At 35.6% G+C, this 18,964-nt stretch overlaps 1 protein-coding gene across 1 annotated transcript in view; it reads left to right on the forward strand.

The window, feature by feature from the left end:
- Positions 1–18,055, forward strand: part of LOC145777569 (uncharacterized) — a 58,050-nt gene extending 39,995 nt beyond the window's left edge. Inside the window, exon 7 of the mRNA XM_082589023.1 lies at positions 17,824–18,055. Within this exon, the coding sequence (XP_082445149.1) occupies positions 17,824–18,055 (232 nt within the window). The remainder of the gene's footprint in view (positions 1–17,823) is intronic.
- Positions 18,056–18,964: the final 909 nt, after the last annotated feature.

Below are 18,964 nucleotides of genomic sequence, written 5' to 3' on the forward strand. Positions count from 1 at the left end.
ACATAGATATTTTTACACATTTTCTTCTTTCATCTTCCCTTCAACTACAAAGAAAAGCTGCTTTCATTACCTGAGAACTGGAAGTTTTTGGCGTGAGGTTCAGTGGTGTATCGTATCCGTCTGGAATCCACATTCCAAAGACATCAGTTCAACACCGTTAAGAATCATTTTTCTTCAAACATTTTCAAACTGGGCTGCTCAGTGCCCAGCTGGGTAGGAACTTGAGCACGCGGACAAATATAATTGGGGACCCAATTGGGCAGCACAGTTGGGCCCAATACATCGCCCACTTGGTAAACAAAAGGGCCTCAGTTATCATTGCTGGCTGGGATTTGGTGGCGTCCATATTGTTAATTTTTGGCAACCTGACAGTCCAATTAGTCAAATTCAATCAATTCCATCTGTTTCTGTTAATAATAATGATTTTATTGTTCCATTGCGACCACATACAGTGCACCGCAGCATCTACATTAGTAATATAACAGGCAACTGGAAGTAGAGAAAAGGCACGAAGGCACTGCATCATCTTGTTTTAACACTTTGCTCCTCAAAGGGAGGCCGGATTTGGCCCCCCCCCTCATATTTCCTTTAATTATTTGAAGCACAGTAACGCCATGCACTTGGTTTTTCTTGACTTTTCCTAAAATTGCCAGGCGGATCTGATGATATTAAATTTGATGCTAAAAGTTGTGTAGTTTTCTTGTAAATTCAAGATTTTGGTGAATTTTTGCTATTTCTAGCTAACTTCCAGCAAAGCGTGAAATGGATTACATTGCGATGACAAGCCATAAGCTCATAATTGCTTCGTGCATCGATATGCGCGAGCAGAGAGAAGCATTCTCTTGCTTTCTTTTGTTTGGTTTGACCTCAATAATACAAAGCGCGTTATTTCTTATGCTACAAAGAAAAGCCAGTGATCGCAAAGCTGTTAATTAGAAACAATAATAGCAAACGTTTTTTGCGTTATCAGCTCTACAAAGAAGAATAGCAATCCACGATCAAAATAGTAGACTATGGAGGCCACAAACTATTCAAAACAGTTGTTTCAAGCAGATAATATTCATTGACGAATAAAAAACGTTACAATAAGAAATCTTCTCTTGGATAAAGACACGAAAACTTGGTTTCGAAATAAACGTTCTATGGAAATGCTCTCATTGACAAAACTTGCAATTGAGGAAATGTATCACTGCAAATGCTTTTGGGAGAAGCCGGAGAAATAGCGTTTTTGCAAACAGTAATTGTGAGATACTCAAAATTATGAGATAGGCTTCATTTACACGTAGCAGCTAACTCGATGGCGTCCCTTCACTGATTTATGTCGCCTACTTGTTGTTATGTCCTGTATTTTTGTTTCACAGTGCACTGTGTTTTGTTCCAAAGAGCGCAAAATAAAGATGATAATGCTTCATCTACATTACAAAATATTTTGTAATGTAGGCCTACAAACAAAATGTACAATGTACACAATGTACATTACAAAATATTTTGTACTGTAGACGAGGCATAAAGTTAGGCGTCACATAAGACAAACAACAAATCAGCTTTCTTCATCATTGATTCAACATCTGAATACGTTGCGCCAATGTATAAGAGGCCGGCTATTGTGAAGACCCGCCATTTAGGCTATAAACGATCCGATTATACCAAAAGTGGGACAAACTAGTGGATCAAAGAATGAATAAACAATGCTGAGAAAACTAAATCTAAGTGACGAACAATACCGATGTCTTCATTTATCTTGGAAAAATGCTGCCCAAACTTATCAACAAAAAATACCGTAAATAACGGCAAGGATCCCGAAAGCAGAATTTGCTCAACTTTGGCATGAATTTAGTCAGACATCTACAGTAATAATTCCACACATACAATAACGGGCTCTCAACTGCTGTAAGATAACACGATGGTTCTGGTTCTGGGCGATTTGTGTAACAGTTTAGGGGAAGACACTACTTGAAATGATGCACCACACAAAAGATTTTCAATGAAGACTGAGTCTAAAAACCGATGTGGATTGTGCTGCACAATGACTTCAAGTTCAGGACAGACAAGGCACAAAAATATCACGATAAAAATAAAGACCTTGTGGGAGATTTTCGAGAATCATAACACGATGCAAATACCAAAAACGCATGGTTTGCATGCTGCTCTAAGCTGGCCGGCAACCACAAAGGTAGACAATACAGGCAGTTTATAATTCGATAACAGCGCAATAAACATTATAAATACGTAAACCGACAATTTTCTTTTACAAACGTTTTACGTCTAATAGTAAATTTTCCCTCAACAATTTTTTGTGAAGCACTTGCAAACCACGGTTTTATAAAATAATTCATCATTATTATTTTTTACTTCTCGGATATTGTAAAACGTCATCAGCAAAATCACAAAAAAAATTTCATTACTTCAATGTAGTAGGCCTAAGAATTTCTTATAGAATTGTAGCCACGTTGTTTCAACAAAGAAGCCATTTTTTAGCAATATAGAGTTATAGAAAATAATTTGCAATCATGCAAATGGTTGGAAAGAATCTAGGAAGTCTTCTCACAATCTGGCACAAAATGATTATGTTTATTGTATCTCTGTAAAATGTTTTACGACAAACTTTGAAGCTTCGTTATAATCATTTTTATCTTTGAAGTCAAAAGTTATTTTTTTTTTTTTGGCCAGAAACATAATCACTGCCTTGCTGATGTTGTCGATATTACGCGTATTTTTAGTGCTTCAAACAATAAGGACCCAGTCAGCAATCCAGTCCTTTTACATTGATTCAACATTTGTAAACGTTAAATTTATGTAGATTTGCTGACTGTGGGTTATTTCACATTTCCTTTGTTTACGCACGTTCCTCAATTCGCTGTTGCATTATTTCGACGCTGGCGGCAATTCGCTGTTGCATTATTTCGAATTGATTGACACAATCTTCAATAAAAAGTGAGCTTCGAACTTAGCTTTGTTGATATAAATGCTGTATTTTTTGTGGATGTAATTTATGAGTCATGTTTATAAACACCCGTAAGCGAAATGACTTATGATGTGGCCTGCATGATATTTGTGATGCGACTTGACACAAATCCACAATTTCAAAAGCACCTAATTTGAACTTAGAAATTTCAGATAATTTCAACAACTTGTTCAACTGTCTTCTCTCTACTAAAAATATTCATACTACAAACTCAATTGTAGACCTAAATACACAAACGAAGATGTAAACAGCTATTCAAGCAGGCTAAGGTGTTACTTATGAGAAATTTGGTTCCATAAAACTAGAAGCTAGCCATGAGTTTGGGAATGCATTAGTTTAGGATAAAAATGTAAGACAACAAACGCAGTTTTGTTTTTTTTTCAAATTCGTGTAACAATGTTACTTTGATTGTAACTATTTTAGAATCAGTGAGTAGCTTACAATAAGATTTGCTCGCAAGTCGTAAATTCTAATCAATGCAATGATTCGGCACACCGCACACACACTTCGTGCGTTCGATCGAGCTCTTTGTTATTCAGAAGTTTGCATGAAATCGGATTAGCACGGTAATTAAATAGCGGCAAGTTAAATCAAAATTGTCGTTTTTGGGTACCTTTGCAAAAATTGAAATATCAAGTTTAACATATAAAATTTTAAAATAATGACTTTTCAAACTTATATACAAATGATTTGCTTTCACACCAGTGCAACTTCTGTTCAAATAGCATCAGCGGATAACACGTAACAGCTGATTGAATTTGATCCAAAAACGGCCCCCCCTTGAGCAGTTAACTTCCAAAAAAACGTTGAAAAGCAAAGGGTTAATTGACAAATTGCGCAGGCGTGAGAACAGAAGGAATTCCGCGTAAGAAGTAGATTAAGAAATTGCTTTACTTCCTATTGCAGCAATATCGTGAGAAATTTTAAAACAATTCCATCTATGAAAAATGATTGTGTGTGTTTTGTTCAACGCTATCTTTATTGCAGATATAGTATTGTCGAAGCTTTTAATAATATTTTATTGCATTTCATGCTTTAAGTGTAAAGGTAACACATTTTTAATAATTATATAACTAAAAACGATAAGTCAAATTATGCTTTTAGCAGCATGATCCTTGTTTACGAAAAAGACAACTTGAGTCATTTTAACGTTTACGTCACTCCTCTATTTCAATGAAACAGATTAGTTGTATTCACTTTCCCTCTTTTCAGCCTTGACAGGAATTTTAATTTCCACTACAGATTTCTCAATGCTGACTTCTAGCGGACAAGCTTAGTCTTTATTCCGCCAGGTAGTGATTCTTACCTAGGGATTGTAGATTATAGAGATCCGAAACTACATCCGCTTTTGGCTTATCCGCAACACTAGTAGGGTTACGTTTTTTCATTTATTTACAAAATATTGTACTTTTTATAGGTTATATGGAGTGAAGTTAGTTTTAAAGTAATTTAAGGTTTTTAGTTGAAAACAAGCCAGCAGCAAAGCGTAAAAATTGTCAAATTGGCACTTGACCCTTCTAATGTTGGCGGAACAACGGAGTTGCGGGTCCCGTAATGTACTGTCACTATTCTCACCACACAGTATCCTACACATGGCACTATTCAATTCTAAATAATTTTCCACAAAATAGTAGCAATAATAATGCTTCGGCAAGTTTTTGAACAAAAATAGTGAATTTGTTTCAAAATCATTGCTTAGAAAATATAGTTCTAACATAGTTTAATGCTGCAAAATAAAAAATAAAAATTGTATAAGTTTGCTTTCCAATACATCTCCAACACTCAATATTGTTTATTTCACAATACTGTGTCCTTAATACAATTTTGTAAAACTGATTTGAAACTTACTGATGGCCTGACGAGAACTGAGATTCCCACTTCAAATTAAAAGAAACAAACATTTCTTGTTTTTTACTAGCCGGGCTTTATGTTGGTAAATATTATCTTTTCGAAAAGGAAAGTTTTTAAAACAACTACAGTAATGCGATGTATACTGTAATCAGAAATATACAAGTTTGTTATTCACAATAGAAAAATATCATCGTTAAGTTCCTTCCTCTCGTCCAGGGTTCGAAGCAATGAATCGACAAGTTTCTCTGTTGTGAGATTTTTATTTTGTAGTTTTGATTGATTGATTGAATCTTTATCCTCGGACTGCGAAAGCTACTTGCAGAGCTTAATCCTGGCAGTTTCGCATACTTGTAGAGGCTTTGAATGACTGACGCATGCCCGGTCACCGAGTTTGACAGAATGAAGTTTCCGATTGTTGAAGTCATGTTGCCGGGGAATTATTCCATCCATGACAGTAGATACCTCTGAATGGAGAGCAGTCCTTAACGTGCGTTGCTCTAGTGCACACCCCCAGAGTCGAACCAGCGCCGCTTGATCTTGAAGTTTCTTCGTTTCAGAAGTGACGCGCTAACCAATTGAGCTATCGGGGCGGACTGCTTTGAACTGATCTATCGGGGCGAACTGTCCATGTTTTGTAATCGTCCTGACCACTGACCAGTTTTTAATATCGTTAGTCCAAATTTTTGGTAGTTTGCCCCTATTTCGTTTTCGATTCATTTTTCCTTGAATAGTGGTCTTTGAATAAAGTTATTGCGGATCATACTTCAGTTTTCTTGTTTTAATTGTTTGTAGAATTTCCACGTTGGTTTGCATTCGAAATACTGTAGTACATCTTCGTTTGTGATTTTATTATTCCATGAATTTTTAGGCATTCTTCTATAAACCCACATTTCCAATGCCTTTAGTCGTTTTACAATTTGTGATGACAACTCTAGGCCTATAACAAAAAAATGGAAAATAAAGGAATAGTCCAAATTGCTGACTATATCAATGACGCAAAAAGTTCCTTTAAAAGACTGCTGTCAGTCCGGTTTCTGATGTTGATGGTATGAATTTTTACTTGTTGTAAAGTGCCGAATTATTTTAAGTTGTGTTATTTCCTGGGGGGACTGAGTGAAAGCTACTTTGCAACAAGTTGCTCAACTACACACGCCGAGAGTCGAACCATCTTTGCTCGATTTTTGTTTGACATTCTGTAATAAGTTGGGTATTTATCCAATGAGCTATAACGGGATACACAACACTAGAATTAATTTCAATTGGTGTCTACATTATTCATAGATGACTAAATTTTAACAAGAACGCTTTTACTGTTTCTTCCAACAGACTACAATAAAAAAATTTTTAGGTGTTGTTGTTTTAAATTTTTTTTTTTCTTCCGGCCATCTCTCTGCTGCAAGCATTTCTCTTCAAATAAAGCTAGACAAACCACTTCTTTGCCTAGCATGCAGAAAACATATTGCCGATGTTATACTTTCTCATTTGTGGGAAGCCCTGAAAATGGAAATGTCAAGATCTCCAGACATAAAACTATTCAAAAGATTTCAGAACAAAGCATTCGATGACAACCCCACATGTTGCAGCTGTACTGCACACCAAAGATGCTCAAGAGTTGGGAAAATTTGGAACAACTCAAAGCAGAAAAAGGGAAGGACTTGTAAATTTTGAGAGAGTTATGCAAAATTATCAGAGGGGTGATTACAAAGAAATTTTAGACTTGAAAGCGGTGTACATTGGAATCAACAGTGGTCAGTACAACTTTATGAAATGTGTTGAAGTCCATCGAGTAATGGCTATAAGATAGTAATGCTGCAAGACTTTTTACCACAAGGAGTCGTTTCCAAGTCACAAATACAAAAAAATAGACCGATTTGTTGACTTTTGCACTTTTGTATTTAATGGATGGTGGTTCAACTGTCCAATTGCTGCATCTGCACCCCGACAAGATTTGCAACTGGTAAGTAACATCAAAAGCTATGCTGCAGTAGACAAAACTATCAGTGTTGCTGCTTTAAAAGCTTTATAGGTAAGCACACGTGGCATGTAACTGGGAAGCTGATCCCATTACCTCACCTCTATGGGACGAACAAGTCACTATGGATGAAAAGGAAGCTTTTAACTGGAACTCTGCAGCGTTTAAATGCAAGTTTCGATGGCCAGGTTACAAACAGGTTTGGTAATGGATATGGAAAGCCATAGCTGCCAAACATTGTTAATGATAACTCATTGTCAAAGCTCCTATGCAAATTCTACCAGCAAAATCTTTTTGAACTTTTGCACAAAACAACCACTTTTCTTGCCAAACACCCGAAAGAGTGGGAAATAGATGATGGCTATGCTTCTGCTATTGTTATCATAAGTGCACTCACAGTCTGCAATGATTCAACAGAGAGAGGGGTAAAACTGGTATCCGACTTTCTTCATCGAAGAAAGCTATCAAATCTTAGAAAACGTCTTTTATCAACACAATGAAGATGCACAACTGCATTTGCAGAAATTGTGTTAACTAAGACTCACATTGCCTGTTTGGATTTATTAATATAGTGCATGCATGTAGTTTCTTTACAATTGAATAAGTTTTGTTATGCATAAGTCATGAAATTGTATTCTTGAGATAGCACAGTTCAAGAAGTGCAACCGTATCGTCTATTTACAGAAAAATAGTTCAAAATTAGAATTACCATCCTCAAGTGGTAATAGTTTGCAAAAATATCGCTAAAATCAAATTTCTTACCCATGAAATTGGGGGGTGCATGCAAGTTCCAAAACAATATGATGAGTAGTTTTTGAGATATTTTTAACTTTCCTTTTCACCACTAGGGGCGGTATTGTGCAAAAAATTAGTGACAAAACTTGAATGTATTTGGATATACTTATCTCATTCCTCCAATTTTTTTTTGCAATTTAGAACATCATAGGGCATCTTTTACTTATACCCAAATATTGCAAAATTTATACACTGCCCTCTAGTGGCAAAAAACATGAAAAGTTTCAAAAAGTGGGTAAATGACGATGAAAATTTATAAAACTTCATATATGTGGTGTACTGATCTAAACACAGTACCACAAAAAAGGTAAGCAAAATCCGAGAGTGTCGGGGCGCCTGCAACACCCTAGTATACATGTTATAATTTTTTTATCAAGTCAGTCGTGCTGACTGACGAAACGTCCGGAAAAAAAGCTAGTTATCATCTTTAACATCACGAGGTAACCTAGTAAACAGTCACCAGAAGAACGCAAATTAATTTTATTACCAAATGCCTGGTGAACAGTCTCTCTCTGTTTTTAGTCTATTAAATATTATTTCGGTTTAATTTAAATAAAACATTTCCTTGTTTTTTTTATTGATGGACGAATTCGTCCATCAATAAATAATTCAACCAGTGAATTTGTATATTTGCAAACAATGAGTAAGCCTGCAAACAGCAATGAAACCGCCATAACATCATATGAAAAGCATACTTGCAAGTAAAATACAGTGATGATTTATAAGATTTGTAACATCAAAGTCAATATAAACACAATGGCTTATTACGTTCTCAAATGCAGTTGCAATATGAATGACAATATGCACGATAATACACCAAGCAATTTGAATCAGTGCAATTAGCTGCTGATACTGCTCAAATGTGAACGATTGATAAAACCATGCAGTCCTTTTTTTCTACTAACAGTCTGATGGGATGCACAAAGTTCTACATTCTTTACTATTGGCCTCTGTCATACTTTATAACAATCCATGGAAAAGAGAATTTAGAATGACCTTTTACTTTCATGTCATTGTCAATTAGTGAAAGTAGTAAGTGATCTGAGTACAAAAAGATTTGATAGAAACAATTGTAAATTTCTTAAAAATAAATTGATTTTTCGCACCAAGTAGCCTAAGCATGTAGATCATGTTCTAAATCAGAGGTTCGTCTACCTTTAGTTTTTCATAATCCAATTACCTTTTCATATCTATTCAATGTGATACACCAAAAAGTTACTGTGGCAAAGCAAACATCTTTATCGGTAGTATTAACACTTTGCTCCTCAAAGGGAGGCCAGATTTGGCCCCCCCATCAAATTTCCTTTAATTATTTGAAGCACAGTAACGCCATGCACTTGGTTTTTCTTGACTTTTCCTAAAATTGCCAGGCGGATCTGGTGATATTAAATTTGATGCTAAAAGTTGTGTAGTTTTCTTGTAAATTCAAGATTTTGGTGAATTTTTGCTATTTCTAGCTAATTTCCAGCAAAGCGTGAAATGGATTACATTGCGATAACAAGCCATAAGCTCATAATTGCTTCGTGCATCGATATGCGCGAGCAGAGAGAAGCATCCTCTTGCTTTCCTTTGTTTGGTTTGACCTCAATAATACAAAGCGCGTTATTTCTTATGCTACAAAGAAAAGCCAGTGATCGCAAAGCTGTTAATTAGAAACAATAATAGCAAACGTTTTTTGCGTTATCATCTCTACAAAGAAGAATAGCAATCCACGATCAAAATAGTAGGCTATGGAGGCCACAAACTATTCAAAACAGTTGTTTCAAGCAGATAATATTTATTGACGAATAAAAAACGTTACAATAAGAAATCTTCTCTTGGGTAAAGACATGAAAACCTGGTTTCGAAATAAACGTTCTATGGAAATGCTCTCATTGACAAAACTTGCAATTGAGGAAATGTATCACTGCAAATGCTTTTGGGAGAAGCCGAAGAAATAGCGTTTTTGCAAACAGTAATTGTGAGATACACTCAAAATTGTGAGATAGGCTCCATTTACACGTAGCAGCTAACTCGATGGCGTCCCTTCCCTGCTTTATGTTGCCTACTTGTTGTTATGTCCTGTATTTTTGTTTCACAGTGCACTGTGTTTTGTTCCAAAGAGCGCAAAATAAAGATGATAATGTCTCATCTACATTACAAAATATTTTGTAATGTACAAACAAAATGCACAATGTACATTACAAAATATTTTGTAATGTAGACGAGGCATAAAGTTAGGCGTCACATAAGACAAACAACAAATCAGCTTTCTTCTTCATTGATTCAACATCTGAATACGTTGCCCCAATGTATAAGAGGCCGGCTATTGTGAAGACCCGCCATTTATAAACGATCCGATTATACCAAAAGTGGGACAAACTAGTGGATCAAAGAATGAATAAACAATGCTGAGAAAACTAAATCTAAGTGACGAACAATACCGATGTCTTCATTTATCTTGGAAAAATGCTGTCTAAACTTATCAACAAAAAATACCGTAAATAACGGCAAGGATCCCGAAAGCAGAATTTGCTCGACTTTGGCATGAATTTAGTCAGACATCTACAGTAATAATTCCACACATACAATAACGGGCTCTCAGCGGCTGTAAGATACATAATAATCAACCTGGTTCTGGACGATTTGTGTAACAGTTTAGGGGAAGACACTACTTGAAATGATGCACCACACAAAAGATTTTCAATGAAGACTGAGTCTAAAAACCGATGTGGATTGTGCTGCACAATAACTTCAAGTTTAGGACAGAAGAGGCAAAAAATATCACGATAAAAATAAAGACCTTGCGGGAAATTTTCGAGAATCATAACACGATGCAAATACCATAAACGCTTAGTTTGCATGCTGCTCTAAGCTGGCCGGCAACCACAAAGGTAGACAACACAGGCAGTTTATAATTCGATAACAGCGCAATAAACATTATAAATACGTAAACCGACAATTTTCTTTTACAAACGTTTTACGTCTAATAGTAAATTTTTCCCCAACAATTTTTTGTGAAGCGCTTGCAAACCACGGTTTTGTAAAATAATTCATCATTATTATTTTTTACTTCTCGGATATTGTAAAACGTCATCAGCAAAATCACAAAAAAAATTGTCATTACTTCAATGTAGTACGCCTAAGAATTTTTTATAGAATTGTAGCCACGTTGTTTCAACAAAGAAACCATTTTTTGGCAATATAAAGTTACTGTATAGAAAATAATTTGCAATCATGCAAATGGTTGGAAAGAATCTAGGAAGTCTTCTCACAATCTGGCACAAAGTGATTATGTTTATTGTATCTCTGCAAAATGTTTTACGACAAACTTTGAAGCTTTGTTGTAATCATTTTTATCTTTGAAGTCAAAAGTTAATTTTTTTTTGGCCAGAAACATAATCACTGCCTTGCTGATGTTGTCGCCTTTACGCGTATTTTTTGTGCTTCAAACAATAAGGACCCAGTCAGCAATCCAGTCTATTTACATTGATTCAACATTTGTAAACGTTAAATTTATGTAGATTTGCTGACTGTGGGTTATTTCACATTTCCTTTGTTTCCGCATGTTCCTCAATTCGCTGTTGCATTGTTTCGACGCTGGCGGACTAAAAGTGTATTTTCAAATTGATTGACGCAATCTTCAATAAAAAGTGGGCTTCGAACTTAGCTTTGTTGATGTAAATGCTGTATTTTTTGTGGATGTAATTTATGAGTCATGTTTACAAACACCCGTAAGCAAAATGACTTATGATGGAGCCTGCATGATATTTGTGATGCGACTTGACACAAATCCACAATTTCAAAAGCACCTAATTTGAACTTAGAAATTTCAGATAATTTCAACAACTTGTTCAATTGTTTTCTCTCTACTAAAAATATTCATACTACAAACTCAATTGTAGACCTAAAATACACAAACGAAGATGTAAACAGCTATTCAAGCAGGCTAAGGTGTTACTTATGAGAAATTTGGTTCCATAAAACTAGAAGCTAGCCATGAGTTTCGGAATGCATTAGTTTAGGACAAAAATGTAAGACAACAAACGCAGTTTTTTTTTTTTTTCAAATTCGTGTAACAATATTACTCTGATTGTAACTATTTTAGAATCAATGAGTAGCTTACAATAAGATTTGGTCGCAAATCTTTATCAATGCAATGATTCGGCACACCGCACACACACTTCGTGCAGTCGATTGAGCTCTTTGTTATTCAGAACTTTGCATGAAATCGGATTAGCATGGTAATTAAATAGCGGCAAGATAAATCAAAATTGTCGTTTTTGGGTACCTTTGCAAAAATTGAAATATCAAGTTTTAGCATATAAAATTTTAAAATAATGACTTTTCAAACTTATAGACAAATGATTTGTTTTCACACCAGTGCAACTTCTGTTGAAATAGCACCAGCGGATAACACGTAACAGCTGACTGAATTTGATCTAAAAACGGCCCCCCCTTGAGCAGTTAACTTCCAAAAAAACGTTGAAAAGCAAAGGGTTAAGATAGCTTGGTTTATATTATGTCACATAATTCATTTGTAGACTAGACATCTCAAGGGTTGCGAGTACAAAAAAGTTAAGAACCTTTGTTTTAGACTTCTAGGTCTACAACGGTAATAACACTAGTTCACAAAACAAAATTTGATGCACATCATGAAAATATTTTTTTGGCTCAATTTTGCCCGTTGATTTCAAATCTGAAGTCAGATTTTCTCCATCACGTCAAGTTTTTGAAATATCAGTAAGCACCATATTTGGTAATTTTCGTTATAACAAAAATTTGAGAACCACAAACTATGCTAAAAAAGCAACAAGAATGTTAGAAAGCTAAATAATGCTTTCAGTATGTTCTCCACAATGTCACTAAACTGCTTATGCTTAAATTTTTCAAAAATATTGTCAACTACTAACCTAATTTTAATCTAACCTAAATTTAATAACGAAAATTTAATCTAACCCATGTTGCTAGCACGTGCTATACACTACAAGGCATCGTGCTCTTGAAATAACATTACATCTTTCCAAATTTAGCCTAGGCTGTTCCCATTTGTGGTGGCCTAGTCATAAACAGCACCGTCAGACCTTTACAAAAAGTTTGGTAACTTTTTTCCTTAACAGTTGTAGTGCAGCTGTTATTTCCTCAGCACGTGGCGGTGGCGGGCAGGATGAAATCAGTTCGCGGGCCGTAGTTTGGTGACCCCTGGTCTAATAAATACTTTATCAAAACAGTTTGACATCAGTTTTGCTAGCAACAAAGATTTCTTACAAATAAACAAACCTCTCTCCTTCTAAACTCATAGTTTTCACAATTGTTTCATCAAGCCAACCTCAAGAAGAATCGAAGGCAGGTTTCCATTTTTCGGCAAATTACAGTAGACCTGTACTGTAGCCTACTCTTCCTTCTGATTGTAGGATTTTCCCTTGATGGCAAATTTTTTACAGCATTGCACGAAACTTGCCGGTTTAGCAATCAAAGACCTTTTCATCTCTAGATTAAGGAACCTAAATAATTCAGAACCATGGATATGGGATGAAGAATTAAAAGGCAAGCTGGACATTCAAATTCAGATTTCTTTCTGCTGACAAATCTCTTACTTTTGTCATGCAAAAACAACTATTCTTATTGATAGAAGTTTACTCGTGCCATACCATCTACAGAACAGAAGGCATTGCCTTTTGTTTTCGTCAAGCCACAACAGAAGCTCTGCGCTATATCTGTTGCAATATGTAGAGTACAACTTTTGTTTCATCACCAACTTCATATCCAAAGTAGTGTTTGCCAGCAAGCTTGTTCCTGGTGTACACTGTAGCCTACAGCTTTACAAAAGCAGAAGGTAAACTATATTCTCCGTATATGAAGAATAAATTTGATTGGATGTTCAATCAACCTCATCTTGATCTACTTGATCTAGCACTTGATCTTACACCCTGGATAGAGGTGAGCGGTGTTTTCAATAACCAGCTTAAGCCGGGAGTCGAACCAGGATTGTATATTTGGAAATCGAGCGCCTTATCCGCTCCGCCATCCTGCCGCATTGTACCAGTAGGCCACGTAATCAGAAAATCTAAGGTATTGTTAGGGTTAAATCGGCTTCATAAAGAAAAGTTTGAGCCTAATGTTGGCTTTACACTGGTATCCTGGCTGGATATACTTTGGCATAAGACAGGATATGTGAGGTCTAGGCTAAACTTGACTGAAATGAATGCTGGCTTAAGCTACCACACCAGTAGGTAGCTGTAGCTTCGCAGTTTATAGCTGATTTTTTGGTGTTTCTCTACTTTTAGCCGCACTTTATGCCCGTTTATGTGTAAGAGCTACCTTTAATAAATTAATAGCTGTTTATCTGCTAATAAATTTCATACAAATATTACCCTAAAAGCGTTTCCAGAAAGCACTATAATCCATTACTTGAGTGTAATTTTTCATAAAAAAATCCGTGGGGCACGCTCCCGGACCCCCTACAATACGACCTTAACCCCCGCGACTTTCATTGCTTCCCTTGCTCAACTCACCAGGATAAGCCACTGCTATGCAGCACTTGCCAGAATGCGATTAGGCCATCTTACGATCAAGAGTTCTTAAACAGTGCCCATGACAGGTTGGATCCAAGTATAGTAACTTTTTTAAATATTTCCTAGCGCAGAATTATGCTTAGTGAACTTTTTAATCTTAACCTCGAAGATTGACTGGTTAGGGCGAAATTTATATCAACGACCGCTCCGCAGCGCCAGCACGGGCGAAAGTCCATATTTCACTACTTTGGGACGACTTTAGTGGTGTTACGTCATCCTGGGTGGGCGTCGTTAGTTACGGATGACACCAAATGCTTCCTAGATGCAATTGGTGGATCAAAGTTTGGTCGGAGTTGGTACAAGCGGTTGCTTTTTTCAAAGATTTATTGTTTTTTGCAGTTTACTAAAACTGCACTGGATACGTTCCTTTAAAACCTAAAATATTCTTGAAGTGAAAAATTAAGAAATCGTACGAATCATCATTCATCATGGGCTCCGTTAGAGGGGGCCGCGGGGGGTGATTACCTCCACCAGTCGGAGTGGGAGGGTAACTAATGCAAAATTACCCCACCCCCCACTAATGTAGAGATAAAAATTTCATTTAATTTATTTTTTACTTTTGTGTTTTATTTTTATGTTTTTATTTTGTCGCACAACTATTGAGGTTTTTACTTGGAAACTCCCACTCGCCGCAAGTCGCAAGACAACGCCAAGTCATCTATGGCCAGACTATGTATCCTGTCAAAAATATACATATCGCGTCACAATGGACTATGTGTGACGTCATAGTTTCTCACTGCTACAAACAGTTTGATTTCGCTTTTACCACTCACGAAAGAAACACACTACAGTTGCACTGTTTCAATGTCTTTATATTTTCGTTGTTGTAAAAGTTAATGCATTTTAGCTTCAACAAAATGAAGTATCTTCTGACCGGTGTCAAACACATAACAATGCTTGATATGAACGTTACATGTCTTGTAATGCAAATAAATTTATTTTCACACGAATCAGTTCAATCATATATAGCTAAAATATATTAGCTATATAATTACGATTGAACTGACTCGTGTGAAAACAAATTTCTTTTTATTTTAGCTTTTATTTTTTTCTGAATTGAATGTAGGCCTAGATCCTGGATCAGGGTTACTCAACTAATGTTAACAAAGGTCCAGTTTGTCAAGTTGAATATTTTTAGCGGTCAGGTGAATAAGTTATTTCACACAAACCATGAAAGTTAAACTATCTGTACCAAACCACTTTTAGGTTAAATGTAACTCGACTTGGATTACTGAGAAAGTGTTGGGAAGTCTTTGCCCACAGCAACTAGGATAACCACAGCAAAAATTGCTTCCTCCCAGTAGAAACCGGTTTAAAAAAAGCCCTGAAGAGTAGCAATGAGGTTATTCTTCAAAAACCTCAAGGTCCATCATCAACACCCAGAAGGTCCGGATTCGGACCGCGGTCCACCAGTTGGGTAGCCCTGCCCTAGATGCTGAAAATTTTTCTTTCACTGCGGATGTTATGGCACAGGTTATCGCGTTGTATTCATGCAATTGTAAATTAAGTTATGGAAAGCTTTGACTTTAACCCATTTATGCCTAGCGTCCTATATGTAGGACACCTAATCAAATCAAAATTTTCTTCGCACGTTCAGTTTTTAGATTTAGATGAAGTCAAAATACGTTTATGAGTGTTTTTGCAGCATATATCACAACTTTTTTCGAAAATTGCTTTTTTTGTTGAGACCTGACATCATTTTCAATTTTCCCGATTTTGCTAAATCTGAAATTTTGAAGATGCATGTCGAATTATATCATGTCGAATTATATATGCAAATAAGCTTCCAAAAATATTTATAATTGTCTTTATTCGTTATGTATCAACATATTTTACAGCAAATGTTTAAATTTAATTGGCAGCAACATTTTCGAGAAAATTGGTTCAAAAGATTGGTGTCCTATATATAGGTCGCCAGGCACACGTGTTAGCAAAATGAAGCAAAAGCGACAATCGGTTCCCACGCATCAAGTGGTACCAAACAGCGATTCCCTATGATTTCTATGCTGTATAACAAAGTAGTTGTGTTTGTTTTTAGAACAATAACATAATTATCGTAATTTACTAAAATTTTTGATAATTTTTTAGTTTTCTCTTTGCGTTTTTACATCGAGGGCATCTTGACGTAGGCGAATTCGGCCTCAAAGTGATTTCGATCCGCTAAATGACTTATTTCAGTGATGTGTTGCTTTGCTAATTTTCAGTTTCGTATTTTGTGAACTTTCGTTTCAGTAAAATGCTCGATGGCAAGAGATTTCCTATTTATCACTTTGAGCGATAACGATTAGGCCTACGCATTACGCACAAGAAACTTGCGAAATTTGATAGCGGATTTGCCTAGCGTCCTATATGTAGGACGGTCTTTTTCTCGTCCGGTACTAACATAATTAAAAAAAAATTAATTGTGAAATGTTTTTTAGGTCATGATTATGCAATACTTAAATTTTCAAAATTTTTTTTTAAGTATTTTCACTTTCGGCACAAATGGGTTAAAGCTTTTGATCTTTTAAATCTAACCATTCAGCGTCTGAAGCGCAAAATTTTGGTATGATCAATGACTGAATCATACTGTATTTGTTTATATTACCAAGGTAAACTGCATCAAAACCATTGCCTTGCTGGGTAATAAGTTGTTTAAACCCTTTTTTATAAAATGTAAAAGCCCTATAACCTGTATAAATGTAATATTTTTGACAAGTAATTAGCATTTATTACTTTGATGTTGTCAAATATTGACCATTGGTAATGTTTATTAAAAAGCCTAAGCTAAACCGAACTTGTTTATAATTAGGGTGCATGAACCACTTTTACCCTAGCTTATGGAATCAAACAACCAAAAATGATAATACCAAACTATCCAATATTGATAGAAATATTTCTGTTACATAAGTTTCGACAAGTTGCATGGCTTATATTGTAATTGCAATGACGTCACAAACATCCAAAATCACTCAAAATATGCAAGCCGCTACTCTACGAATAGACGAATACGTTGAGTCCATAAAACGTAGCCAAATTTTGTACCTGAAAAAAAAATCAACTAAAATTTGACTGAAGATACTCTAGCACATTGTTCATCCGTACAATTATTTCAAAAGTATAACTTACCTAGATATTTTTCCATGACTTCCCAAAGAAGATAACTTTGAGCAAAATTATACGCAGCTGAAGACCGAACTTCAACGTCGCAAAAAACACCAGCAATGCGGAAAAACGGCAAATATATAATTTTTCGAAAGCGGAAAACTGGTTCCCGGATAAAATTAATAAGTTGGAAAAAAAGTGGTCGAAACTAATGTAAATGCAAAATTTATATTACTGGACAAATTCGTCCAATTGGGTAGTAAAGAGATACCGTTATATGATTAAAAACTATTGTCAAGTGTCGATTCAAAAAATTGTCGAAAAGTATTTCGCTTTTATTGTAGCAGATAACGTCATTGAGAGGATTCTTTTTACCAATTTGTCTGAAATCACAAAATGTACTTTATGACCATGCAACCCTGAAAGCAGTATTTGAAAACCATTAGTTAATTACATAAATAATGTTTTTGCGATGAATGTCTTTTGTTTACTGTGTTTTCAGGATCATCGCAAATTCTTTGAAATCAAGTAAGAACCATGTGCACATCAGAATGAATGATATAGACGTAGTTAATGTAAATGATTGTTAACTGTGTTTTCAGGATCTTAAAAAAAGCTTTGAATCCCAACAATTATATGTACATTGGAATGAATGATATCGACGTAGAGGGAACATGGAGATGGATTAATGGTGATCCTGTAACTGATGCCTTGTGGGGAGGTGTAGAACCAGATGGAGATGATTGTGCTGTCTTGCGTAGAGACAAGCTGTTCAGTTATGACGTGCCATGCTATTTTATCGCATACGCATTATGCGAAAAGCGATGGATGTAAACAAGTCACCTACTACGAACTATTCATGGAAAATGCTAAAAATCCAGATTCGAATATCTTATCCATTTTAACTTAAATCATGTGTAGTTCTTGTTACGAAACAATTGTTACCAAATGTAACGGATGTAACAATATTCGAATAACTACAGCTAGAAATCAAGTTTTTTCTTAAAAGTTCAGTGACTTGAAAGTTTTGTGAATTTTGGATTTTTGAAAAATTTGAAACGAATGATCAGAATGTTACATTTTGTTTGCCGCCAACTTGATTGGTTGGCCCAAATTTGCATATCTATCATTTCAAATCATCATCATTGTCAGCCATTTTTATTCCACTGCAGGATGAAGGCCTTCCCCATATCTTTATAATTTTGTCTGTCTTTGCATGTTTGTGTCCAGTGTTTGTCGAATTGGTAGAGTTCGTCTCGCCATCTTGTTTTCTGTTTCCCTCGTTTGCGTTTACTGTCAAGCGGTATCCAGTCAGTAGCTTTTCTTGTCCATCTGTTGTCGGTTGTTCGCATGATATGTCCTGCCCAATTCCACATTAAACTTTTTATTGTTTCAATAATATCTTTGATTTGTGTTTGTTGTCGTATCCATTTGGCTGGTTTCCTGTCTTTCCATGTAATGCCTAAGAGTACTTTTTCATGTGATCTTTGTGCAGTGCGTAGTTTGAGTGTGACTGCTTTCGATAAGTTCCATGTTTCTGCTCCGTATGTCATTGTTGGGAGAATGCATTGATTATATACTTTTCTTTTCATTGAGATCGGTAATTTACTTTTAAATATTGAACTCGCTCTTCCAAATGCCTGCCAACCAAGTGTAATTCTTCTTTTAATTTCTTCTCATTTCAAATAGGTATCATGTAAATAAAATATATTGTTATTGGGAAATTATTATCATAAGATAAAC

Source organism: Aplidium turbinatum, chromosome 1 (assembly GCF_918807975.1).
Source record: "Aplidium turbinatum chromosome 1, kaAplTurb1.1, whole genome shotgun sequence".
In the NCBI taxonomy this organism is placed as follows: Eukaryota; Metazoa; Chordata; class Ascidiacea; order Aplousobranchia; family Polyclinidae; genus Aplidium; species Aplidium turbinatum.